This window comes from Trachypithecus francoisi, unplaced genomic scaffold (assembly GCF_009764315.1).
Source record: "Trachypithecus francoisi isolate TF-2019V2 unplaced genomic scaffold, Tfra_2.0 Lachesis_group12, whole genome shotgun sequence".
NCBI lineage: Eukaryota > Metazoa > Chordata > Mammalia > Primates > Cercopithecidae > Trachypithecus > Trachypithecus francoisi.
Window position 1 is genome coordinate 80,944,577 of NW_022681457.1, and position 27,327 is coordinate 80,971,903.

At 54.2% G+C, this 27,327-nt stretch overlaps 1 protein-coding gene across 1 annotated transcript in view; it reads right to left on the reverse strand.

Annotated features, from left to right (window-relative positions):
- PTPRF (protein tyrosine phosphatase receptor type F) overlaps window positions 1-27,327 on the reverse strand; it is a 99,253-nt gene that overhangs the window by 65,584 nt on the left and 6,342 nt on the right. Inside the window, 4 exon segments of the mRNA XM_033226745.1 lie at window positions 4,647-4,788; window positions 4,952-5,097; window positions 13,748-13,883; window positions 20,583-20,662. Of these exon segments, the coding sequence (XP_033082636.1) occupies window positions 4,647-4,788; window positions 4,952-5,097; window positions 13,748-13,838 (379 nt within the window). The 5' untranslated portion in view covers window positions 13,839-13,883; window positions 20,583-20,662.

Here is a 27,327-nt window from a genome sequence, read left to right on the forward strand (position 1 = left end):
CTCAAGAGTGCGGAGCGAGAAGAGCTTTTCCTGCCATTACCCGGCGAGGGAGAGGCTGGCGCGCTAATGGCTTCAATTACCACTCAGACAGGAACGCTGGGCGGCGGGCCCCACGCTCATCACAGCCAGGACAGGCTCACCCCGGCCAGCTTGTGCCGGGCACCCCCACCTCATATGCAGCCCTGGCAGGGGTGTCGAGGGGAGGCCACACTGGGAATGACAATCCTGCTCAGAAGCGGGGTACAAAGGGCACGGCTATGGAGGATAAGTGGGGGGCACTCCCACAGGCTGTGGTGGGAGTGGCCCTGGAGCCAGAGCAGTTGGGCCTGGTGTGACATGAGGCAAAGGCAGAGGCCACAGAACAGACGGTAGGCCTGGACTCCTTTTTGGGGGCACATTGATCTTCACCTGAGCCATTTCACTCCAGACAGCCCTCAGCCACTCTCCAAGGAGCCCAGCTCACAGGCAGAGCTGTATGCAACTCAGGAAGGGGCTGGACTCTTACTTCTCAGATCCCAACCAGCTCCATCCCCTCCCCAGCCCTCCTTGGACCCTGTGGTGGCCTCCCACGAATGGCCCTGGCTCCTGCCGGCCCCACCCCAGAGTTCCAGTCTAGCCATCCTTTCATTCAGTTCTTGCAGGCACCCAGCTTGGGGAGGGGTAGGGTGAGGCGGGGCGGGGGGTGGGTATTCACCCTCTGGCTCTCCCCTAGCACGCCTTTCTGTCAAGCCCAATGCTGGTCAAGGTTACACAGACCAACAGGATAAGTCAGCATTTTGTCTTCCTGGTGTTGTGTTTCAGAAGCAGGAGGGGCTCACTCAGGCCCACAGCTCCACACCCTTCCCCGGAACATGGACAGGGTCTGGGTACTTGCACCACCCTCTCCCCAGCCTCATCAGACACGTCTCACACCCCAGAAGCACAAACACATACTGCCTGCCCCGGTAAAGAAACCAAACAGAGACACCTCTTGCCAGTCCCTTTTTTTTTTTTTTTTGAGATAGCGTCTCCTGTCGCCCAGGCTGGAGAGCAGTGGTGCAATCTCAGCTCACTGCAACCTCCTCCTCCTGGGTTCAAGCAATTCTCCTGCCTCAGCCTCCCAAGTAGCTGGGACTACAGGTGTGCATCACCACACCCAGTTAATTTTGTATTTTTTGGTAGAGATGGGGTTTTGCCATGTTGGCCAGGCTGGTCTCGAACTCCTGACCTCAAGTGATGTGCAGGCCTCTGCCTCCCAAAGTGCTGGGATTACAGGCGTGAGCCACCGCACCCAGCCCTGCTGTCAGTCTGAGTCAGTTCTCCTCACCCCAGGCCTGAAAGAGCACCTCCATCCTCCTCAACCCTTTAAAAGATAAGGTTGCCCAGGGCAGTGACAGAGGTAAGAGGGCTCCTGACACAGGACCTGGGGCTTAGGTGCTTTTGAAGGACTTCTCTTTCAACACTAACAAGGAGGCCCTGTTCCCCAATCTGAGAGCCTGAAAAGAAGCCCTCTGGGGCATCTGGTCCTTCAGGTGCCTACCAAATGCCAGGGCAGGGCAGATGGCTCCCTGCTAGGACAGATGCCAACAGGAAGACGGGGCAGCATTGAAATACTTGCCCCAGGTCACGAGTGGGGAAACTGAGGTCAGCAGTGGCAGGGAGGAGCCTGAGAACACTCAGCAATCAGTGATGCTGGCCCAGGACCTGTTCTCTGAGTTCCTATTGCACAGGTAAGTCCCCCCATGGGAGTAGGCAGTGGGGCTGCACCACCCGGATGATGCCAGGCAGCACGGAGGCCAACCACCTTCAGCTCACATGGTGAGGCCTCAAGATGTACAGCTTCCAGCCCCACAGCAACCACCACCACACTCCTGGGAAGTGTTTCATACAGAGCATTCAATCTTCCAAACCAGCTTGGGTGGTAGGCATCATATTCATTTACAGATGGAGCAAATGAGGCTCAGAGGCATAGTTACTAACCCAAAGACACATGGGAAGTGAGTGGTACAGAATCTTAACCACTGTCCTCCATGGATCCTCTAAGCTTGTAGAGCCCATGGACTCACACGAGACACAGATGCAAAAGAGTAACTGGCACTGGGCGTGGTAGCTCCTGTAAGCTCAACATTTTGGGAAGCCGTGGTGGGTGGATCACGAGGTCAGGAGTTCGAGACCAGCCTGGCCAACATGGTGAAACCCCATCTCTACAAAAAATACAAACATTAGCTGGGTGTGGTGGGCCTGTAGTCCCAGCTACTGGAGAGGCTGAGGAGGAGAATCACTTGAACCCAGGAGGCAGAGGTTGTAGTGAGCTGAGATCGCCACTGCACTCCAGTCTGGCAACAGAGACTCCGTCTCAAAAAACAAACAAACAAAAAAACAAAAATCAAACAACAACAACAACAAGAAGAGTAACCGAATGAGATGTGGGTGTGAACAGATAAAGCCACGGCCAATGTGAAAAGATGTTCAGCTGTTCTTGTAATCAAAGATATGCAAATTAAATTGAGATGCCACTATTTGCCTATTAACTTGGCAAAAAATTTTTTGATGATAATTCCCAACACTGGGGAAGATGTGCAGGAAAGAGGCACTCTTCTGCCCTGCTTGGCACGAGTATGAACTGACACAATCTTCTGGAAATATGGAAAGGCTTAAAAATGCATGTGCCCTTTGACTCAGCAATTCCACTTCCATGAATCTAGAATAAGGAAATAATCAGGAAGGTGAACACATCCATCTGCAACGATGTGTATGGCACCTTATTTATAGAAACAAAAAACTGAGAATGACATATGTGTCCAACAATAAGGGAATGGCTAAATAAAGTAGGGTACTTCCATGTGACAGCTTACCCATAGCCATTAAGGATAATGATACAGGCTGGACACGGTGGCTCACACCTGTAATCCCAGCTCTTTGGGAGGCCAAGGTGGGCGGATCACGAGGTCAGGAGTTCAAGACCAGCCTGACCAATATGGTGAAACCTCATCTCTACTAAAAATAAAAAAATTAGCCGGGCATGGTGGTGTGCGCCTGTAGTCCCAGCTACTTGGGAGGCTGAGTCAGAAGAATCGCTTGAACCCAGGAGGCGGAGGTTGCAGTGAGCCAAGATGGCACCAATGCACTCCAGCGCGAGACTCTGCCTCAAAAAAAAAAAAAAAAAAAAAAAAGGATTAATGACACAGAAGAATATTTAATGGCAAAAAAGATGTTAGTCATATATATATATATTTTTAAGCAGTCTACAAATCATCAGACAGTATGTGGTCCCATTTCTGTTCACACACACATATATGTATATATATGCACAGAAATAGGCCATGAGCAAATAACCAAATGTTATTAGTAGAGGTAGAAGGAGACATTTTAATTTTTCCCTCTGTGCTGTTCTATACTTTTCAATTCTTCAAAAAGAAACAAGTATCGACATCACATTTAAAAAAAGAAAACAACAATCGGCCAGGTGCAATGGCTCTCACCTATAATCCCAGCACTTTGGGAGGCTGAGGCAGGCGGATCACCTGAGGTCAGGAGTTGAAGACCAGCCTGACCAACATTCGAAACCCCATCTCTACTAATACTACAAAATTAGCCGGGCATGGTGGTGCATGCCTGTAATCCCAGCTACTTGGGAGGCTGAGGCAGGAGAATCACTTGAACCCAGGAGGCGGAGGTTGCAGTGAGCTGAGATCGCACCATTGCACTCCAGCCTGGGCAACAAGAGTGAGACTGCTTCTCAAAAAAAAAAAAAAAAGGAAAAAAGAACAGAAAAAGAAAAAAAAGAAAGCAACAATCGATGCTATATTTTGAAAATACAAATTCAGACCGATGAATCCGTTGTGGCTGGGGTCTGATCATGTCACCCCCGCCTTGTTTGTGGCTTCCTATGTCCGTAGGAGAGTGTTCATTTCTCAGCCAGAGCCTGTGTAATTTGCCCTCCAAACCTCTCCAGACTCATGCTGAATTGCTTTCCCCTTTTTCCTGTGCTCTCTAGCTCCCCCTCTGCCCTCCAGAAAATCCAAATTGAACTACTCAGAGCTCTCTGAAAGCTCCATTCTCTCTTGCTTCTGGGCCTGGGCACCTGCCTAGCTGCCAACCGCCACCCCCAACTCCCACCTGTCCTCAAGACTTGGCTTAGACACAGCTCCCTCCTCCTCGATGCTCAGAGGACTTCAAGGTGATCCAGGGAATGCTTGTGAATGAATGGAGAAGCCACCAAGTGAGAGAAGACACTAAAATCCACGGACACAGCCCCAACCCTCAGCTCACAAGGGCAACAAGAAACACACCTGACACCTACGGCCAGGCTCCACATGGAAATCAGGTTCACTGCCACAGCCACAGCCATAACCACGTAACCCAAGGGATACATACAGCTGCAGCTCCACACCTCGAGTCAGACCCCAGACCCTACCCAAGCGACGACCCAGTTCAGCAGTAGAATACAAAGGCATCATGCCCCACATGGCTGGCCTCAGCATAAGCCACACAATCCAGGTCAGATCCAATGACTATCACTGTCCACCACTGACTTTCACCGACCCCAAGGTGGCCAGTCCTCCTTTCTGCCAAATGCACATGGGCCCAGGGTAGGATCAGGGCTGGCTGGCTCTTCCCAAACCTCAGCCCGGCAGCCCACTGTGCCACATCTCCCTAGCACGTACCTTCGAGCACTGAGAGCTTGGCACTAGTGTTGATCTCACCCAGGCTGTTAGTAGCTGTACACTCATAGATGGCTTCATCTCGCTGCACCCGCAATGGCTGGATCCGAAGCACTGACCCTGCCCCATCATCAAACTCAATGACCTGTCAAGGGGACAGACATGGGGTCACAGCCTACTCAGGACACAGGAGCCTGCTCAGGGTCAGTTGTCCTCCCACCTCCAAAAGGTCCATGGGGAAGGAGACTGAAAGGAGAGAGTGTGGGCAGACCCTCAGCCCTGCCTACCCCTTCCCACCACAGACGCACCTCGAAGCGCTGGGAGCTGACTTTCTTCCCCTTCTTCATCCATGTGATGCGTGGCTTGGGTTCTCCTGTGGCTTGGCACACGAAGGAGGCTACCCCTCCTGACAGCCCAGTCTGGTCCTCAGGGACTTTAATGAAGACAGGTTTGCCTGGAAGAGATGGAGACACCAAGTCACCATGGCACAGTCACTACAGGAATGGCCAGTGAGGCAGGTGGCAGTCATGGGAGCAGAGAGAAAGACCTACAAAGAAAACACGGACACCTCACCTTTATGCAGCACTTAGTATGTGCCAGACATTGTTCAGAGAGCTTAACATTTGTTAACTCTGTTAAGCATATGAGGTGGGTGCTATAACTGTTATTATCTGTTTCTAGAGGCCCAGAGAGGTTAAGGGATTTGTCCAATATGACACAGCTGGTAAGTGGTAGAGCTAAGATCGGAATCCAGCTATTCGGAGTCTGGAGTTCACACTACTACTGCACCCTTCCGTTGCCCTCCCCACATCAATTCCAAGCTCCAGGAAAAAGGCGTGCTGGAGAGCTTCTGGGAAGAGCTCCAGCTCTCCCCGAGAGCTGTCCCTCCCCCTGCTCTCCATGTCAGTGATGGCACCACCATCCACCCCGGGTCTCCAGCCAGGAACCGTGACTCCTCCTTCTCTCCCAGCCCCCACATACCAACAGCAGTCCCCAAGGCCTAGACAGTCCAGTTCCTAAGTCTCTCTGGATGTCTTCCCAGGTGAATGCTTTCCTGTAAATCTGCCTCTCCCATCCCTCCCCCACTGACTTGGTTACTGCCTTCTGACAGCCTCCTCAAGGTGTCCACAGGGAGGCAGAGGGAGGAAAAGAAAGGTGGGGGCTCGGCAAGGCGCGGTGGCTCACGCCTGTAATCCCAGCACTTTGGGAGGCTGAGGTGGGCAGATCACGAGGTCAGGAGATCGAGACCATCCTGGCAAACACGGTGAAACCCCGTCTCTACTGAAAACACGAAAAAATTAGCCAGGCGTGGTGGCGGGCGCCTGTAGTCCCAGCTTCTAGGGAGGCTGAGGCAGGAGAATGGTGTTAACCTGGGAGGCGGCGGAGCTTACAGTAAGCAGAGATCGCGCCACTGCACTCCAGCCTGGGTGACAGCGTGAGACTCAAAAAAAAAAAAAAAAAGAAAGGTGGGGCCTCAGACATGGCACTGCCACACCCTCATCACCTTAGTACACATACCAGGGCCAACCCGCAGCCCCTATCCCTAAGAATTCCACCACCTAGGGTCATGAACCCAGAGAAGCCCAACCCATTTGCTACAATCTTGTAGCAATAATTCGTTAATCTTGACAGCTGATCCGTTTCCTATTAATCAGGCCAATGAACAGCTCCAAAAAGGGCCAGTGCCATGAGAAATGACCTTTCAGACCACCTGTTTGGTCCCCAGGAGCCCAGGCCCAGCCTGGTACCTGGCACAGAAACGTGTGCAATGATCACAATCCTTTGCCAAGCACCCAGTCTGCACCAGGTTCTTTATCTTTAGTCCTTCATTGTTATTATCCCCAGTTTACAGGCTCAGAGGAGTCAAGTCACTTGTCCAAGGTCACATGCCAATGAAGGGCACATCTGGGACCTGAATTCAGGCATGTTTGACTGTAAAACACCTGGTACAAAACAGCTCACACAAGACTGTCAGGGACCTTGACAAGAACAGAGTCAGTGGAGTGGTGGGTGGGGGGCCAAAGCCAGACCAAAGCCAGCCAAAGAATGACTGTGAGGTGATGAGGGAGAGAGGGAAGTACAGGTGACTATACAGCCGGCAGCTGTAAAGGATGAGGGGGGAAGGGAGGTTTGTGAATTTTTGTTCTTCTTTTTTTCTTGAAGACAGATATGAAAGGCAATGTTTAAATGCTGATGGGAGCCAGCAGAGAGGGAGGTGTTGATCCAGCAGAGGAGGGTCAGCAGATGGGGCAGAGTCTCCAAGGAGGAGAGGGTCTATGGGAGCGAGGTAGGGAGTAGCAGCTGCAGGTACCAGCAGGGAAGGAACTTCTGAGAACTCCAGGGGCCAGGGGCTCTGGGGGTTTTATGTAATTATTATGCAAGTCACTCACCATCTCTGAGCCTCTGTTTTCCCGTCTCCAAAACAGTGACACGGGATTCTGTCATAGATGGAATGTCTGTAAACTGCTTTACGTGGTGGGCCTTCCATGAGTGAGGCCATCATTTGTATCAACATTATCAGTCTCATAGCAATCCCACAAGGTAGGAAGTATTATTATCCCCATTTAAGAGGTGGGGAAATAGAGGCTCAGAGGGTGAAATGACTGGCAAGTCAGAGGGATGCAGGCGTGGAGCTAGGGTTTGATCCAGCCTTCTCACTCCTAAGCTCACCTATGGCCTTCCCTGGAGGAAGACCTTGGGACTGACTATGTTCTTAGAGTGCCTAGGGCAGTTTTGGGCAGCCAGCTCAGGGAGGCTGTAGCGGCCAGAAAGACAAGGAGACACCACAGAAGGTCCAGAACCCCCCAGCGTGCCTTGCCCTTCCCCTGAATGCCATGTGACTGAGGCTCCAGGCTCTCCCAACTGCAGCTGTCTGCAAAGTTGGCCCCTGTTGCTCCTTCCAGACAGGCCCTTTCAGACACGACTCTCCTGCTCAGGCTCCACTGGGGGTGTCTCCTGTCCCCCACCCCCATACCACGCACTCTTCCCCCACACTTGAAGCCCTCCACAGAGCAGCTCAGGGTTCTCCATTTGCGCTGCCACACCCTAGTCCAGATACCACCTTCCCTTGACTGGCACCCCACTAGCCTAACACGCGGGAGCCCCTGCCTCCAGGCTTGCCCCATGCCTCCCGTCTGTTCTCTACTTAGTGTCCACAGTGAGCTGACAGACTCCCCCGACACCCAGCCCCATCAAAACCCTCCAAAGGCCCCCGAATCACTCTCAAAACAAAACACCTATTATGGCAGACAAAGCCGCCGGGTCCGACAGAGCTGCTCTCCCCAGAGCCCCAGCTTTGACTCCTCTAAAGAAGCAATGTCATGTTCCCTGCAGCCACAGGGCCTTTGCATAAGCTGCTGCTTCTGCCAACCTCCACCATACCCTCTAACTTCCATTCATCCTTCTGCTCTCCATTTGAATATCACTGCCTTCTCCAGTCCCCCTGCCCCCAACCCATGTGCTCAGTTCCTGGTTTGAAACTCGAGGGTAACTCCCTTGCCTCCCACAGCACTGCTCCTAGCTTACTACCTACCTGCTGAGCTTATAACTTTCACTCACGGTTTATTATGCACACGTGTGAGGCTATTACTTTTCCACATTTTTGGTGTTTGATTAATGGCTGCTTCCCCTCCTAGAGCATAACCCAGGGCAGGGCAGAGAGCATGCCTGTTTGGTTTCCTGTCCCAGTGTCTGACCCAGTTCCTGGCATCCAGGAGTGGAGAATGAAAGAAGGACCGAACTGAGAAACTGAGGAGGATGAGGACTGCGGCCCCTGCTGCACCAGGGGAGAGAAACCTGGGGAAAAAGTGCCCCTCCAGCTCCTGCCGGGACCTGCAGCGGCAGAAACCGGGGGCTGGAACCTGCTGAACCGGAATGGCCGGGCGAGTGGGCCTGGGGGCGGGGCGGGGCGGGGCGGGGCCTCAGCTCCAAACAAAGAGGCAGAGAGGAGACGCCGGGGAGGAGAGCCAGGTGTGGGTCACCGGCGGCCTGGAAGGAGGAGGGCCCAAGAGCCGTGGGAGGCTGGGCTGTGCCCAAGGCCTGGGGCTATCGAGGAGGCAGAACAACTCCCCTCCCTTTGCGGCTGGAGAAGAGCCTGCACCCTGCCCGCCCACCCAACAGACTCGGCCAGGCTGGCCCAGTGCAGCCCGAGGAACCAGACAGGCAGGCCCCGCCCCTCAACCAGGCCTCGCCCTCCGCTTCCCTCCAATCCACCTCCACCCGCAGGACACAGCACTGGAGACAAGGCGTTGCCCCTTTCGTTCAGCAGAGAATCCTCGGGGAGCTCAGATCTAACCACACTTCTCCTCAGCTACCAACAGGCCTGACGTTCCGCTCTCCACTCCCCTCTGAAATGTGGTCCTCCTAAGCTCTCAGGCTCACCTTTCTTTAGTCTTTTTTTTTTTTTTTTTTGAGAGGGGGGGGTCTCACTTTGTCACCCAGGTTGGAGTGCAGTGGCACAATCAGCTCACTGTAACCTCCACCTCCATCTCCTGGGCTCAAGCGATCCCCCCACCTCAGCCTCCCGAGTAACTGGGACCACAGGTGCACACCACCATGCCTGGCTAATTTTTTGTATTTTTGGTACAGACAGGGTTTCACCACGTTGCCCAGGCTGGTCTCAAACTCCTGAGCTCTGGCAATCCACCTGCCTTGGTCTCCCAAAGGGTTGGGATTACCGGCGTGAGCCACCACACTCGGCTTCTTTACTTTTTCAACACATATTTTTTGATCACCTACTATAGTATAGGCCCCGCACTGTGCAGAGCACACAGCTTGGACCCACACCAACCAGGCTACCCTGACAGGCCAGGTCCTTGGGCTCCTCCCTGCCTTTGAGCGTGCCCAGCCCAGCCCCTCTCTGATGTCCCACCTGACCAAGCTGCTGTAGGAGCCTGCTGTGTCCCATGGCCTCAGGCGCCCGGGGCTTCCCATCCCAGCACTGACCAGATCCCACAGTGTCAGGTCCCCAGGCAGGCAACAAACCAAGCTACTCTGACTACTCTGCCCAGTGCCTGACCCACAGCTGGTGTTCAGGGAGATCTGAACACAACTTCTGAGACTGGGTCAACAGGGTGCCACCAGAACACACCAGGAGGGCCTTTCTGCCAGTTACCCACTGCCACCTGGCCTGACGCCCCACGAGAGCATGCCCCCTCCCCGACACACACAGTGGTCGCGGGCCGCACAGCCCTTTCAGCTCAGCTCCTGGGATATGCACGGCAACGTTCTCGGGCCACCAAACCCATGCAGGGTGGGAGGAAGTGGCCTAAGAAAGGAGTAAGTGGAAGTGGCTGGAGAAGGGAGGCTGCAACCACCTCCCAGGGAGGTTGTAGGGGTCCAGCCCCAGGGACAGTCAAACTGGGCCACCATCAAGGCTCTTCTATAGAAACTGACTGCTATATTGTGCCTTTCCCATGGAGTACACATACACATGTACATAAAGGGAACACGGAGGCAGAGCTGTGAGGGCCAGCAAGGGCAGGGCAGGGAGCTTCTGGAGAGGCAGATCTTCCTGGCTCTGAGCAGCTTAGGCGGGGACTCAGTGAGCTCCTCTGACTGGTCCTGGAGCCCACTCAGAGACAAGCCTGGTTCCCAGGGACACAGCAAGAGCCCCAGGTCATGGCCTCAGATAAGGGGAATACATACTAGGTTCCAGGCGCCTCGTCCACGTGACCTCAGTTAACCTTTCCAGGTAGGAGTGATCATCCGCATTGTGCAACAGGAAAACAGGCCGAGAGAGAGAAAGCAACGGAACCTGTGGGAAGTCCCACAGGGAGCAGAGTCTAGCTAGGCCACCCATAGAACAAGGGGGAGAGCATGACAACAGACCCTGTGTGCTGCACAGGCTCTGGGGAGGAGGGAAATGACACAACAGACACACTCCCAGCTCCTCAGCCTCTGCCCACCTCTGTCTACCCACCCACCACCCACCCCTCCAGCCAGCACGCATCCTGCTCTGGGCTCCTAGGATTCTGGGTAAATGGGCCATAACCAGGGTCTCACTCCCACCTGGCCCTGGGACCCCACCTCTGTCCCATGCTGTCAGGTTCTCACTGTGGCTCTCCCATGAGTTCCACAGAGAAGCCCAGCCACATTCCTGCTTCTTCCCCCCAACCCCACCTCATTATGCAATATGCCCCCATTAGCAAATGTCCACTCACCCTTCAGGGCTCCCCTCTTCCAGGAAGCCTCCCAACTCCCTTCCCAAGATGCTTCCACCATGGCCTGTGTCAGTGCCACCCACCCAGCACACCCTGTGGTCACTGCTCACAAGCCTGTGCCTCCACACTACAGGTCCTGCCTGAAGGCAGGCACGTGACACGCACTTGAGATCAGCAAAAAACTCTGCCCTGGCTCAGGACACCTCTGGTCCCACAACCTCCCCTCCTGAGAAGCCACGAAGCATGGCTGGGGAAGCTGTGCTGTGGCAGATCCTACCCCAATGTGTGCCCAAATCTCCACTGGAGCTGCATGTGTGGCACTGACGCTGGGGCCTCTGGGCTAACTCTTGGCAGCTGCTTCTCCACCCGCTTCCCTCCACTCCCCTCAGAGGCCAGGGCCCCCATTCATTTGTCTCGTTAAGAGGCCTATTGAAACACATTTGTCCGCTCCGCGCTTCACTGCCCCAGCCATCAATTCTCTGGGGGGCCTACCCTACCTTCTGCAGTGGCCCTGTCCATGTATGGCCACTTGCCCCTGGCTAGTAGTTGCCCAAGCTCAGCCCGAGACTGGCCTCAGTGCAGGGAGAGATCCATAAGTGTGTGCAGTGTAAGACAGGCCCGGAGGACAGACCCTGGCTCCTGGGGCTCAGTCACCATGACCCCGAGCCCAGGCTCCTGCCCCATGGCTCTCTGCTTGGGAGAAGGCCTGAGTCCCCCGAACTCCCTACCTGGATAAGGCAGGATTTCAGCTTCTTCAGCTGCTTTCTACCTTCAAGACCTGGTCTTTGGGCTTTGGTTCCTAAGGAACCAGCATGGAGGTTCTTGACTTTGCTTTAAAAACTGTTCCGCCTTGCCCCTACCAATTCCTACTGGGAATTGGTGAGCCACTAAAAGAAGTCAGCATGGTGGGTGAGTGGGGTGGGTGGGGGGACAGCAAGGGTGTCAAGGTGGATAGAAGCTTGATAATGCAGGGCCTAGAGAAGGGTAACACCCTGGGGGCCTGGGGGCAGGACGGACTGAAGGATTCTAAACTGAAGAGGGACATGATGATGTTTTCACCTTGTGACATGACTCTACCTTTGGAATGCAGAATGGATTAGGAAGGAAAAGACTGGAGGCAGGGAAATCGTCAGGAGGCTGCTGCGTGCAAAAGCCCAAGAGCCGAGGGTGGCTTGGATGAAGGCGGGAGAGAGAGAAGTGGATGCATTCCAAAGATATTCAGAAGGTAGAAGCAACGGAGCTTGGTGATGGATTAGATGTGGGATATCACGGAGGGAGGAGGCTGGGAGGAGGCCCAGGTTCTGACTTGGGTGACCAGGTGGGTGGTAATGCCTTTCACGGGAGAGAACGCGGGAAGACAGCAGGCTAGGGGATGAGAGTGAGGGGTACAGGTTGGAGCGCGTTGGGTCTGAGGCAGTAGGAGGGCAGCTCTTCTCCCAGAATGTGTTATCTGTTGAAGCCCAGCTGGGCCATCCTTCCCCTGCCCTAGAGCTCCTGTCTGAAGGCCCTCAGAGTGCCTGGGTTGGGTCAGTGGGGAGGGCAAGGGCAGTACTTCAGTGTCCAAGAGCTGCTGACCACACGTGGACAAGCCTTCACCTTCCTGCCAACCACGGGGGTCACACCTGATAGGGCTTTCTACTCCAACCTGCCCCTGCAGGTTCCAGGCAAGCCTGGAGATACCCTGCCCCACTTCCCCATGTGATTCCCCACCTGTCTTGTTCCTTGCTCTCACCTCCCCAGCCCTCTCTTTGGTACCTGGTGCTCCCATGACCCTTTGCCCCACCCCTTGGGAATGCCTGCCCCTTCTCCTTTCCCTTCTAGCTCCACCCAGGACCCAGCACCTAAGGACAAAGGGCGGGACCATGCCAGTCCCGCCCCACTCCAGAATCAGTTTCTGAATAATTAATGAGCCATTAGAAGAAAGAGCCCTGGTGGGGCAAGGGGAGAGATCTGTGCCCAGAGATAAGGAGGCAGAGGCGGGTGGGGGAGCCTATGGCCTGGTGACACGTGGGCTGACCCCAAGGTTGGCCCTGGATCACCCCTGGGCTCTGGACAGGCTGGGAACGGCCCCTTCCCCCAGGGACCTTGGCTCTGACCTCGCCCCTCCCCCTCAGCTTGCAGATTGGCTAAATCTGCCCTGTGCCCCGCCTCCCACCAGTAACCAAGCAGTGGTAACCATGGTGACGGGGCGGGCTGCGGCCAGTCTCATAGTGCCAGGCAGGGGGAAGGGCAGCAGGAAAGGGACCAAAGTTCGGAGTTGGATCTGGATGGGGACAATTCCACCCCCTTCTAACACAAACACACACAGAGGGGCGTTGCTCAGCTTCCTGCCGGCCAAACACAATCCTTCCCCCATTTCCAGGGCTGAGGAGCTGGGGTGGGGGGGATGCTCCTTTGCCTAGAAGGTCCCCATGAAAGGAGAAGGAGGGGCTCAGATCTGCATATTTGGATCCTGAGGGTCCAGCGTAGGGGAAGAGCTATGGGTGGCTCCTGCTTTTGACCCTCCTTGGGCCTATAGACACACCCGGCATCCTGGGCAAGCATCCATACACATGCCCTGCGTGCCACCCCCCGATTCCCATGCCGACCCCTGGCTGTAGCTCACACTGTGCCTTCAGCACAGATCTGCAACAGTGGACACAGCACACGCACAGGCACACCACACAGTGACCACATGAATCCAGGACAGGTCTCACCCTAGCCCCGTAAGACAGGGTCACGATTCGACTGCCCCACTCTGGTGCCTAAAGATGCTCCTAAGTACCCAGACATTCCTTAGAAAGAGGCTCTCCAAGCAGTGGGGGCTCTCTAGGACAGAAGGTCTAAAGAGTTTCTGGCCCTCCTGTCTCTCCTAGTAGCTGGTCTGTCCCCATCCCAGAGTCCTGCTGGGAAGGATGCCACCTTTCAACCTGGGAGATCTGCACCTTGAGGGTTCAGACTTACTGTCACCATGGGCGCCTGCCACCAAACCAAGCATCACCAGTGCAGGCACAAGGGGCACCATCGTCCTCCCTGGGGCTGGCTCGGGGGCCATCCAGGGCTCTAGCTCCACAGCCAGCCACAGCCCAGGACAATCAACCTGTAATGGAGAGAAGGGCAGAGCTAGTTAGCTGGTATTTACTGGTATCCCTAATGGCCACCCCTGCCGCTTCCTGACCCCCACTGACCGACTGACCATCCAGAGCCTAGTTCAACAGACCCCCCCGCCACTTGGGCTGTGCAATGACCACCTAGACCTCTGACCCCAGTGACCACCCAAGTTCCTCACTGGTTCCCCAGCACCCATAAGGACAGCCCAATAGTCACAGTGGAGGGAGAAAGAGTGCAGGAGGCCTTCAGGCCATTCTCTAAACCTGAGTAGGGGGTACAGGGAGTGGGTGACATCAGAGAATGTACAGTGTGTTCCATTCCAGACCTTGAGCTTCTAACTCACCCCCATAAGAGGACAGAGAAACAGGGTCAGAGAGACGCTTAGGTGGGACAGAAGAGAGACAAGACAGAGACAAGGAGCAGTGAAGGGCTAAGCAGACTGACTCTGGAGTCTCCCTGGGATAATTCTGTTGCCCCTCCTCTCCCCAGCAGGGAGGGAGAAGGTGGGAGGCCAGACTCCACAAGCACGCTGAGCACAGGCCCCAGAACACAGGCTTGTTAGCAGATGAGCTCCAGGTATCAGAGGCTTCCAGCCAAAGCCACAAGCCATCAGTGCTCGCCAGGACGTGCTCTTGACAAGCTGCTGCTGCCCTGCCTGGCCACCTTCATCCTACCCAATTCCCATGGTACCTTCCCACTTCACAGAGAAACCACAGGGAGGCCTTAGTGGCCAGGAATGGGGGTGCTAGACCCTAGAATTCAAACCCCACATCTCTTCTGCCCTTGCCCCAGAAGCCCAGAGCCGAACAAGTGTAGGGAGGATGGGGTGTGAGCCTCAGGGGCCGATGTTTGAGACAGGAAGCTATGCACAAAAAGACTGAGTAGCCTCTGGGACTGGCTGAATGCCTCTAGGCCTTTACTCCCAAGCCTCCTGGCCTGGAGTGCCCCCAGGCACACCTGGGTGAAGCCTCTAGTGTGGCCGCACTGTACATGGGAGATACGCTGCTATTGCTCCCTGGCCCCACTGGTGAGCTCCCCAGGGTCTCTCTCCCATACCCCTCACGGGGGGCACCAGGGGATGTGTGGAAGTGCCCACAAGCTCTGATCACACCATGCTCTGGGCAGACGGATGAGACGTGGTCAATCCCTCATGAATGCTGTGAAGACACAACAGAGCAGAGTGCATGACGAAGGACACGCCTTGGGGCCCCGCAGTGATACCCATGGACTTCGGTCAGGGAGTTGTGATCAGACCCAGGTCCCCGCTGACCCACAATGGTAAAAGAATTTTCAAGGTGACAGGGCAGGTGAACAGGAAGGGGCAGGGCTCAAAGATGCTCCAGTCCTTTCTGAAATTTGAACCCTTGTCTCAACTGAGATAATCAAAGGTCATGAGGTCAGGGAGCAGCAGTTGAGCAAGGGTGTTGGACAAAGCAGGTGGGACTGCAAAGTGGAATGGGGCCAAACACAAAGGAAAACGGGTGGGAGTTGTCCCCTGTCCCAGGATCTCACCAAAAATCTGAGACAGGAGCTGAACAACAAAGTAAGAACACTGAAGGGGCATGATGGGTGTCCATTTACACCAAGCTGGGGGGGGATCTGCTCCATGATCCCAGAGCTCAGGCGGCTGAGACCACAATGACGCCTGCAAGGCCACGCTGGGATGGGGGTCACACATCACTAAGGCCCTGCCTGAGCTTGCGCTATGGTGCCACATGCAGCCAACAATGGAGCACCTTCCCAGCGGCCATCAGGTGGTGGACTATGAGTGGCTCTTCCTCCCTGGGCCTGTGGACACATCTGGTATCCTATGCCAGGCCAGGTCATCATGGGGGTATGGGCCTCTGATGGACCATCCTGGAGCCCCTGATTGAGATACAGGAGTTTATAACTCAATAGTTGTGTTGCAACAAAGGACAGGGTACAGCGGCCTTGTACCGGCATCACGGGTATAACACTATAATAGTCACAGATGTTTACTCCCAGGAACAAGCATTCCAAGCATGTAACTAACCCCTGCCAGGCAGGCTTCATAGGGACATAGTCCGCCAGCACGAGCATATCTCCCTGCTCTGAAAATAAAATGCACAGTACAGTCATCACAGGATACAGCTCCCCAGTACAATGAGCAGAGGCTTAATCCCCTGTAGCCGCCTTGGTGCGGTAATCATAGCAGTGTAACTCCCAGGTGCAGACATCATGGAGGTGTAACCATGTGGTCTAGATATCACGTGGGTGGACCCAGAGGGTACAGTGCAGCTGCCTGATAAGGACATTACAGGGGTGCAACTCCCCATACATCATCACAGAGATGTAACGTGCTGTTACAGACATCACGGTGGGGGCAGAGCTCCCAGGAGAGCCATCGTGGGGGTAAACTCCCAGAATAGACATCCATGTGGTACCAGCTTGGATGAGAGTCTGGCCATGGGTGTTCAGAGAACTTGGGCCTCAGGTAACCCTACCCCCAACCTGGGGCCTCCAGGAACCCCGTGTCTCTGGGTTGGGGTGCTCAGGACACTTTGTTCAGATCCAGAAAGTAGAAAAGAGAGCTTCTTCCAGTGGTCCATGATGGACACAAGGACACAGATGCCCAGGGAGATGGGGAAACACAAGGGACACACACAAACACATTCTCAGGCAACTACTCTGGCAACCACACAGCTGTATGAGCCAGGGCCTCTCCCTCACCAGCTCCTGGTGAGAGCAAACTGCCTCCCGCCCCAGACTCCGGGCACAGAGCCTTCCCTGGTGTCAGGCAGTTCAGGCCACTCCCAGCTCCAGGGCCTCCCTCATCAGAGCAGAGCAGCCCTGGATCCCCAGGCCTGGCCTCAAGTCTAGACCTTGGCCCTACACCAGCCCCCAGAGTCCCAGGGTCACCTGCGGGGAGAAGGTGGGAGAGGAACAGGGGGCAGGGCTGCTGCTAGCCTGAATGCGGTTGCAAGGCTGAGCACCTTGTGAATCCATGCAACGGGCTTCACAGCAGAGCACCCACTTCACCAGCATGGCTGGGTGAGCCTGGGCTTTCAACAACCCAGATAAAAACAAGGCCGGGGCACTTGGGCACTCAAGCTCGTCTCTGAATTGCACTGTGGACCATCCGTTCTGCCAAGCTGACATACTTGGGCAGGAACACAATTACATACGGTATGATATTATAGAATATAATTGGACACAATTTTTCCACATTCAGAATGGTTTTAATATATCCTTTTCCTTTGCTACGTCAGTGTAAAGCTGCCAACTGCCCTTTCTTGGGAAGAACTGTCCTTTATTCTCAAATTTTATCCTTGGTGTTAAAATGTTCTTTCCTGTATGAAATGATGGGGATAGCAGATAACAGTTGTTTTTTTTATAATGCCTTTACTTGGCAAAATAAAAAATTGCCAACCCCATGTCTGGCTCTTGAGTACTTTTGGAAATTGTATTGGTTCGTGAAACCAAAGAGCCTGGGAATCACTGCTTTGAGGGAAAAGGAAGAAGCAGGCACTAGAGCAAGCCACAGCGTTCGCGTATGAACGTCACAGAAGGTTCATGTTACAAAACACAGAAGCCATGCCACCTCCATGCAGCCCACCCTAAGCACCCTGCCAGCCTCTATGGGGGCCCAAGGGACCATGTGACACCAATGATGGGGGGTTCCCTGGCTGGAGAACAGCTGGGATCATTCCTGAGTCGTCATAAATATGCAAACACAGATTGATTTGTTTCCTTGGGCAAGCATTACTATTCACAAATATTAATTAGTCTCCAGATACCACCTGTTTCTGCAGCCTCCCCCATCTTACCTCCCCAGGCCAGGACCCTGGGGCCCAGAAATGGACATGAGCAGAAGGAGGAGTATCCAGGGCCCCACAGAGCAGACGGCCAAGAGGAAAGGCCAGCACTTGGGCAACGGGAAGGAAAGCGCCTGTCGGCAGGGCGAGCTCTGAGCTGTTCATCTTCTGACCAGCGGGCAGCTAACCGAGCCCTTTGGTCATGTCCTGGGCAGTTCACCGCGTGGCACTGCAGCAGTGGCCGCGGAGGCGGAAACAGGCCTTGTTAGACTTGGGAAGGGAAAACCAACATGTTTCCAACTCTCACCAAAGCAACCACTGGATTATGACAGGAATAAATCACAGTCTCAGCCAGGACCCCTGACCTAGGGAAGGAGGGGCCTGTGGGGAAGAGGGCGAGGCCGCCTTCCCTCCTCCAGCCAGTTGGCTGGAATCTGTGAGCAGAGCCAGGAACAGCCCTCCCTCCCACGGCTGGTATTGGGGCTCCCACCAGCTGGACTGAGTCCCATCCTGTTGCAGCTCTTAGTTTCTCCATCTCACTGAGGAGTGGAGGGGGAGATTAGGAGGAGTGTCACAGACTCGGAGGTGGCAAAGGGTCAGCAGGAGACTAGCTCTGGGGGCAAGTGACCAAAGGGGACCAGGAGAGGTATCTTCCTGCAGCTGTAATCCCTAAGCCTCCAGGCCCCTTCCTCTGGGGCTGGGGTCCCTCTTGGATTACTGTTCCCCAACTTTGCTGCCTCCAAGCCTCTGTACTTGCTGTTCTGTCTACTGGAAAAAAATGACCTTCTCCTGCCCCAGCGCTCCTCACCCCTCAGAACTCTGCTCAAGTGGCCCATCACTGTCCATCTTCCCCACTGACCCGCCCCAGTTTTCCAGCTTTGTACAGTATAGTGAAAGCAGCAAGAGGCTGTAGACCAGAGGTTCTCAATTTAGGATAATTTTGCCCCCATGGGACATTACACAACGACTGGAGACATTTTTGATTGTCGAGACTGGGGAAAGCGGGGAGATGCTACTGGCATCTGGTGGGAAGAAATCAGGGATGCTGCTAGACACCCTATAATAACAAGCCCCACCCCCACAATAAGGGGTTATCTGATCCAAAATATCAACCGTGCTGAGGCTGAGAAACCCCAACACAGACAACATGATCCTTTGCCAATTGAGTCTAGAGCCTGACCTGGCCTCTGCCCCAGAACCCAATCCCCTGGGCACCCTGGGCCTTGTACCCAAGGCAGCTCCAACCTGGCTTAATTCCTGTACGAGCCGGCTCCTGGCCTTGGGACCTCAGAGTACCTTCCCCTGTACCCCCATATCAGCCCTACCCAGCTTCCAGAAGTCAGGAACTATAGCACACCCCATCTTCACCCCATCAGACATGCCATCGGCTAGTGGCCTCCCCAGAGGACAGAGGGCTCCACCTTCAGGTACCTCTTCTGGCAAGACTGAACTTCAAGGTAGGTCAGACCATCATCTGAGGATGGAGAGGCGAAGAGACACATGATGTCCCTATACCCACCCTCCCCATCTGACCTTTCCAGCCTGTGACATAGTCCCTCTTGCACCCTCTACATAACCCCAGTGCCCATCTCACCAAGCATAGGGCCTGAACTCCAGCAGACACCCAAGACACACACATTTCCTTCCCCTACCCTGGCCAGACCCATCTCTTCCACAGCCTTGTTAGTTCAGCCACCCATCCAGATGTTCAGTGGGCAGGGTGATGAACAAAATAGTCAGAGGCTCTGCCTTCAAGGAGCTTACCGAGAATGAACAGACCCACCGAGTTCTTGGCTCAGGATGGCCCAACCAGAACTCATCTGCCCCAATCCCACTCCTCCTCCAGGGTGTGCAGTCTTGGGGACAGCTCCACTATCTGCTCAGTCACCAAGCCCGCAAACCCTCCTTAACTGCTCCCTTGTCCTCATCCCACACATCTAACCCATCAATAAGTTTGAATCTGCCCTGCCTTCATCCTCACTACCACTGTGTTAGTAAGACCTCATCACTTCCTGCCTCTTCGGTGGGCTTCCTGCCTTCAATCACTCCCCTCCAACCTGGCCTGCACACAGACCAATGCCACCTTTCGGCACATAAAAATGCAAATCTGCACTTTTGTTTGCCACTTTATTCCAGAGCAGGCACTCAGATAGTGTTCCATGAATGAATCAACGGATGGGCAATGGACAGATGAATGCATAGATATTGCTTCTCCGCTTAAGAACCTTCAATGCTGCTGTATTGCCCTCAGGAAAAAGTCTAAATAACGTCTTTAGCCTGACATCCAAGGCCCATGATGCTGACTCTAAACCAACTCGCCAACTTCATTCCCTACAACTCCAGCCCACCCATTCTGTGCTTCTAACAGAGAGGAGGACAAGGGGACCTCAAAGAGATGCAGAGGACATGCCCAGATCCTGCAGGCACCATATTCTTTCTACCACAACCTACAGTCGATGGGAACAGTCTTTTCTACAGAAACGTGGTGAATGGAGAAGCAGAAGATAGATCCTGGTCTAAGTCCCAGGACATCACCAGAAGCCTATTTCACACCTACAGTAGCTGACGAGCTGTATGTCATTCCCCATCCACCTCTATCATCCACTCCAGCCAGAAACTCAGGCACCATCCGTGACATCTCCCCTCCCTCATGCTCCGCATTCAATCCTTCACCATGTCCTGTCTACTCCACCTTCCTAAATAGCACTCACATCCCTTCTCTCCACTTCTGTCACTGCCTCCCTGGTCCATGCCTCCACATCTCTCACCAGCACTCACTGGATCATGTCATGCCCCCTGCTGACACCCCCTATATAGTTCCACTGACCCTGCACCAAAGTCTAAGCTGCTCAGCCTGGCCCACAGGACCCCTATGCACTCCTGCTCCTGGCCACTTCTTGGGGCACACTCACCAGGTCTTTGCTTCTTCACCCCAGTCACTCTTGCTGGATACTCAGCACCAAGGGCAGGGCACCAGGGCCTCCGCTCCTTTCTGGACAGAAAGGAAAGCATATGAAAAAACATCAAGAATTTCATCACAGCAGCATATGTATTGACACAGAAAGACATTAAAAATTTGCTGTTTATGCAGAAAAAAAAAGCAGGTTATGGAAATGTTCATGTAGAACCATCCCCATCTGGTAAAAATGCCCATCTTTTCCCTTCACTCCCTCCTTCATTCATTTTGATACTCCCTGAGCACCTACTATGTGCTAGACGTCCTTCCAGGCACTAGCCATATAGTTGTGAGCCACACAGACCAAGTCCCTGACCTCAGCAATAGACTCTGTGGCCCAGCTCCTCAGCATGACCCCAGAGCCAAGCAAAGTCGGCCACCTCCGCAGCCCTACCTGCCCATGCTCTCCTCCTGCCAGAATGGGAACTTCCTCTTCTGATCCTCAAATGTGCCAAATTTCTTCCTGTCTCCCAACCTTGCCGGTGCTGAATGCCACTGCCTGGCACAGGCTACCCGTGCTCCTCTGGCCAATTTACCCTCGGATCTCAGATCCAGTGGCACTTTCTCAGGGAAGCCTTCCACGATGTCCCAGACTACCCGCCTGGACCTTGGCTTGGAGCTGTGACCACAAACATGACTCTACATATTTTTACAATGATTGAGTCACTATCATAAGCTTGATAGGAACATGGACTGTGGCTGCCCAGCTCATCTCCATATTCCCAGCGCCGGGCTGACAGCCGGCACGTAGTAGGTGCTTAGTCAACATACACTGAATGAGTGGATGAACGCATGGATGAGTTCAAAGAAAACAGCCCAGCCTGGAAGAACACACTCCAACATACATGCCAGTCTTCAAAGAAGCTTCAGAAGCAATATTTATTTTTGACTTTCTGCTTCTCTATAATTTTTAAAATGAAGGTGTGCCCCTGGATGCCTCCTCCGCTGGCACACATGCAGCAACAGAGCCCAGCCCCTTCCTTCTAGAGCCATTATTGAGCCCCCACCAGCGTGGGTGCCATCCTGAGTGGGGGTGGGGGTCAGATACATCCACACCACCTCACAGAAGCTCAGCTGTTTGGCCTACTCGATGCAAGCTGCACCTTGTAGCAGGCTTCTCACCTCATGCCCTCACATGCACAGTGATCCTCGCCCCACTCCACTCTGCCACCTTGGCTCCTCCTATAACGGATACAAAGAAACCACAGTGGGAGGGTGGTGCATGGGAATGTCCTCACCGGCCCAAGACTGACCCTCATCGTGAAATCAAGGACACACCTCTGCACCTGGAAATTACCCTCAAGTTGCACTAACCACCTCTGCCAATATGGGGGTGCTCTCATCGACTGAAGGCCATCCCAACTGACCCAAGACGGCCCTCGCCAGCTCACCGACCCAGCCTCCACTGCCCCACCTACCTGCACCAGAACCCGCAGCCCTCTCTGCAGGCTTCCCTCCCAGCTCCCCAAGTCGAGTTTCTCGTTTCCAGCAGCTGCTGCTCCCAGCATATAGGCTGCCCGGCGGGTCTGGCCAGACAAACCAGCTTCCAGGCCCCAAACTTAAAGGCCCATTTGTCTAGAGATGCCCGCAGGGCCTCACAGTATTCAAGTGAGGTTTTTGGCTATGCCATTGTGCAGAGACCCTGGGCAGAGGGGCAGAGTCCAAGGCAGGGAACTGGGTAATGGGAAAGGCCTCCCCCAAGCTGGCCAGGCACTGCTGCCACACCCAGGGCCACAGCAGGGTCTCGTGCTTGGAATCTGAGATAGGCCCTACATGGAGCAGAAGCCACACCTGGAAAGAGGAGTGTACCCAAAGCGGCCAGGGACCATTTTAGAAGACTAAACATTTGCAAAGACCCAGAGGCACACAGAACAGCATGAGGGCAGGATCCTAGAAAAGCCAGACAGTAATTTTGAACCACATAAGTCTGGGATCAAACTGGTCTCAAAACAACCTATCAGGCAACCAAATAAAGACTCAGATTCACCAACTGCAGCTCCCAGAACTACTCTACACTCACATTGGGACAGAGCCCAGAACAATCAGGACAACCAGATACACCCCTAGAACAGAGCTGGCACTGACACCTGGAAAGTTGACTAGAAAGCTACTCAGAAAGGGCCTGAATGGTTCAGGACCCAAGTTAGAAACCACACTGCTGGCCAGTCACAGTGGCTCACCGCTGTAATCCCAGCACTTTGGGAGGCCAAGGCAGGTGGATCACTTGAGCCAGGAGTTCAAGAGCAGCCTGGACAACATGGCAAAACCCCGTCTCCACAAAAAATACAAAAATTAGCCAGGTGGGACTACACTTGTAGTCCCAGATACTCAGGAGGCTAAGGTAGGAGGATTGCTTGAGTCCAGGAGGTGGAGGCTGCAGTGAGCCATGACTGCACCACTATACTCCAGCCTGGGCAACAGAGTGAGATTCTGTTTCAAAAAAAAAAAAAAAAGGAATCACACTGCTTTGCACCCAGAAAGGCCTCAGAAGGGGTGAAGTCCACAGTCATGTCCAATATCAAGAAAGAAAGCCCTTGGGGTTAACCCAGGGCTGGCCCCAGCAGGGTTCCCATCATCTGCCAGGCCTGAAACCTGGCCCGGCAGTGGGTCAGCAGCAAGTAGATACCTAGGGGAATACAGGCACAGCTGCCCTCTGGAGCAACCCCCAGAATGCCCCTGTGGCTGCACCGGGAACAGTCCCCAGAAACAGCAGCTAAAATACTGCTAAGGAGCTAAAACCGGAGTTCTCAGACCTAGAAGTCATGGTCCCACAGAGACGTGGTGCATCTGGACCACAGAGGCAGATGCTGGTGGAAAGAGCCTCAGTAGAAGCCCAGGGCCCAGGGAGGGTGGAAGAAAATGGAGAACTCAATACCCCAAGGCTGCCCCTTCTCAAAATTCCCTTCCACCTACCCTAAACCTGGAGTCTCTTCTGCAGGCCTCACCTCTAGTCTTCTCAAGCCCACCACCTGAAGGTCAAACACCTGAGCAACATTCACAATCCCATCAATAACAATGGGGGCTGGGCACCCCCTTTGTTGAGGACCTCGACCTGCTAATCTCAGCCCAGAATTGCAGCAACCTTAGACAGACAGGTACCCTAACCTTAGCAGTCTATCTTCTTATTAAAGGCAACCTCATGTGACCCCTGATGGGAGAGTGCGTTTACACCACCCCTGTTGAGGATGATTACAGTAACTGCAAACACAGACAACAGTACTCACTAGATGCCAAGCCCTGTGCTGTGCACACTTTATACATACATCTTTAATCCTCATAATAACCCTTATAAGGCATGGGTTTTTATTACAATCATTTGACAAATGAGAAAATGGATTCAGAGAGGTTAAGCCACCTGCTTAAAGTCACGCTGCTAGTAAACAGAGTCCAACCCCAGCAGTATAAAACTCGAGCTCTCCCCACTGTCGGAGGTTACTTTCTCTGATAGGCACAGCTCCATGCTCTCACAAGCTCTTGCTTCTCTTTGTCCGGAACACATTTCTCTCCCATACCCTCACACCAAAGCCCCTCCTTGATGCGCCTCCCACACTGAGCCTCAAATGCCCTAAATACCTGAAGGGCCACATGTCCAACTAAGAGCTTATTCTCTGCCCCTCCTCACCAAGTCCCTAACTCAGTGAAGCTTCAGGGCCTTCAGTGAAGGCCCGCTCTACCACTCCCAGGAACCTGGACTCCTTCCTCTTCCTCTCCTTCACTCCCACATGCAATAATCACTCTGTCCTGACAAGTGTGCCTTCAAGATGGCTCCATGCTACCACCTATCAAAGCCAGCATCTTCTCTTACCTTACTTACCTGCACCTCTTGCCCCACTGGGCACCCTGTCTCCATCCTTTTCCCATAGCCACAGAGCATTTTCTGGAAACATAAACCTGACCACAGCACACTCCACCCTCCCTATCCAAGCTTTAAGCTTGGTGTTTTCTCTCTGGGTTCTCAGAGTAAAATGACAGGTACTTAACAGGGCATTCAATGCCCTCTGTGATCTGCCACATCTCTGAATACTTCACAAGTGACAACACCTCCCAGTCTTTATTCATACTATTTTTTATCTGCCTCAAGTCCTTTCTCTCTTCTTCAAACCCCTATTAATCCCTTCAAACCCAGTTCAGATCACTCCTTCTTGGTCTCCTCTGGGACTCATCTCACCCTGACCTCTGAACTCTCCCCTGTCTCTTGATGAACTCTTCCAATGTTCTAACTCAACTCAGAAGTGCAGCTGCTTTAGTTGAGCAGATGCCTGAACCTTAGGCGTGGGCTGCCTCTTCTACATAGCTGTTACCCCCACAGGAAGCAAGGCAGCCGGGGCTGAAAGTGCCTACCCCGGGGTCTGGCACACAGTCAGCAATCAGTAACAGGTCACTGAATTGCTTTTGCATTCTCATGGTGCAACCTGCTCCCACAGGGACCACGAGCTGCTCAAGGGCAGGGCCCTGGCTGCAAGCTTGGACCAAGCACACAGCAGTGTCAGTCACATGGGAAGTGACTGCCACTGCTGATGATGCACTGCCACACAGTTCCCTTGGATTCTTACAACAGCCTTGGGACCAAGTCCGGGTTGGATTAGCTGCCCCATTTTACAGGGAGTGAAACTGAGACTCAGGGAGAAAGGGGGCCTCTTTGAGGCCTGCAGCTGGAAAGTGGAGGAGCCGTGGTATGTATCACAACCTCTATTGCAGGAGGTCTGGGTCCCCTCCTCCCCGCCCCCAGTGAGGACCCTTAAAGCTAGACTCCCATAGTTCGGGCTGATGGAAAAAAGGGTGGACTGTGCCCAAACTGCCAGGGCTGGTATTTTGCTGCATATCAATACGATTACCTACAAAAGATGTGTTGCTAGTTTACGTCTGCTGCAGTCTATAACTCTGCCCCATCAAATTTCTTCACCAGCACCCAACCACCCCCTCCTCTCTTGGCAGCCCTGTACACCAAGCCAACCTGCACAGGGCACACAAAGCTGGATAAAGGGGAGGTATCAGTAGTTGCAAGGGGAAGGAAAAAACGGAGGAAGGAAGGAATTATGTTAAAACAATTTTCTTGTTGAAAGAGGGAAGAGGAAGAGCAGTTGGAAAAAGAAACTAAAAAAACAAAACAAAACACTATACAGACACTTCAAATGATGAGGGAGACAGAGCAAGTAAAATGTGCAAAACAGTGCATATACAAAAATGCACAAGGATGACTGTGCATGTGCACAGGTGTGCTGCGAGTGTGCAGGCACAGATTGCTTGAGACCTGGCTGGCATGCGGGTCCAGGTTTGTGAGTGGGGTCAAGAAAGCAGCTGAACAAGGAGTGTGGGGGGGTGGAGGGGGGTGAGCTGAGTGTGGAAATGAAGGCAAGAGGGTATGAGAGAGTGTGGCCTGTGCCTGGGGCTGAGAATGTAGGGGGTTGTACTTGGGGAGTTACACCTGCTCCTTCTTGAAGCCCTAGGCTCATTCATATAATCAGTAAAAAACAGGGATTTTCATGCTCCCTGAAGCAAGAGTTAATAAGGCGCTAAGCACAGAAATTTCCTTAGATAGCCTGTCAGAACTCTCTTCTGGATCCCTCAGATCCCCGAAGCCTCCCAAAGGATCCCCCATCAGATCTTCCCTTCTCAGCAGATCTCTCCCCATGAGCACCCGCCTGGAACCACCATCCCACATCCTTTTCTACGCCTCTCACCCCAGTGCTGGTTCTCAGGCCAGATCTGGCACCAGGTCGCTCTGGATCCCTGCCCTTGTTCCTTCAGAAGTGGAGCCTTCCTCATCCTAATCCAGCCTCCCGGCCCTGCTCTGTGGCCCCTCAGGGAGATCCAGACAACCCGCAGGCTGGGGCAGCCTCCCTCTCCCATTTCACAGCTCAGGCAGGTAGCGCTCCCCACCCCCAACCTGCTCCAACTCAGGGGCCCTGCACTGGGGGACAGGGGGGTTTGAAATGAGGAGAAAGTCTAGCCCCTCCCCCTCCGGGGTGGAAGAACCAGAGGGGCAGCATTCCAGGGAAATGGGGGGACGCCTAGCACAGAGGGTGCAGAGACACCAAGAGATGAGTGAGAGACAAGAGGCAGAGAAAGATTTAGGAAGGGAGACAGAACCCAAAGAGAGGAAACAGAAGAGACCCAAGGGGAGAGAACAGAGAGACTCAGGAACAGGGAACAAGATGACCCAGGGAGACAGAACGAAGAGACCTGGGGAGAAAGAACAGAGTGACCTGGGGAAAAAGAACGGAGACAGCCGGAGAGACCCTGGGATTGCAGGGGCACTGACACGGGGAGGCAAAGACGCCAAGGAAAACAGAAAGCAGCCGAGACAGAGACGTGGGCACGACGATGGGGAGCCGGCACGGCACGGGACGGGACGCGGGGCGGCCACTGAGTGAACTTTCGGAGCGGGTCCGAGTGGCCACGTCCTCATGGGACAGGTCGCTCCAGGGCCTCCAGGGCGTTGCACCCGGTTGGGGGCGGGTACAACCCGTTCGGCCCCTCCCCACCCCGTGCTCGCGAACGAAGGGGGTGGGGGCCTCCAAACTCGCGCCCGGCGCAGCCCGGGACCGCACGTGCGCCGGGGCCGCGAGCGAGACCCGGGCGCGCCGGCTGCGGATCCCCCGTCGGCTGGGAGGGGGCGCCTGTGCGGCGGGGGCGGGGGCGCGGCCTGGACCCGCCCGGAGCCGGGCGCTGAGGGGTCTGAGGGCCGCCCCCGGAGCGCG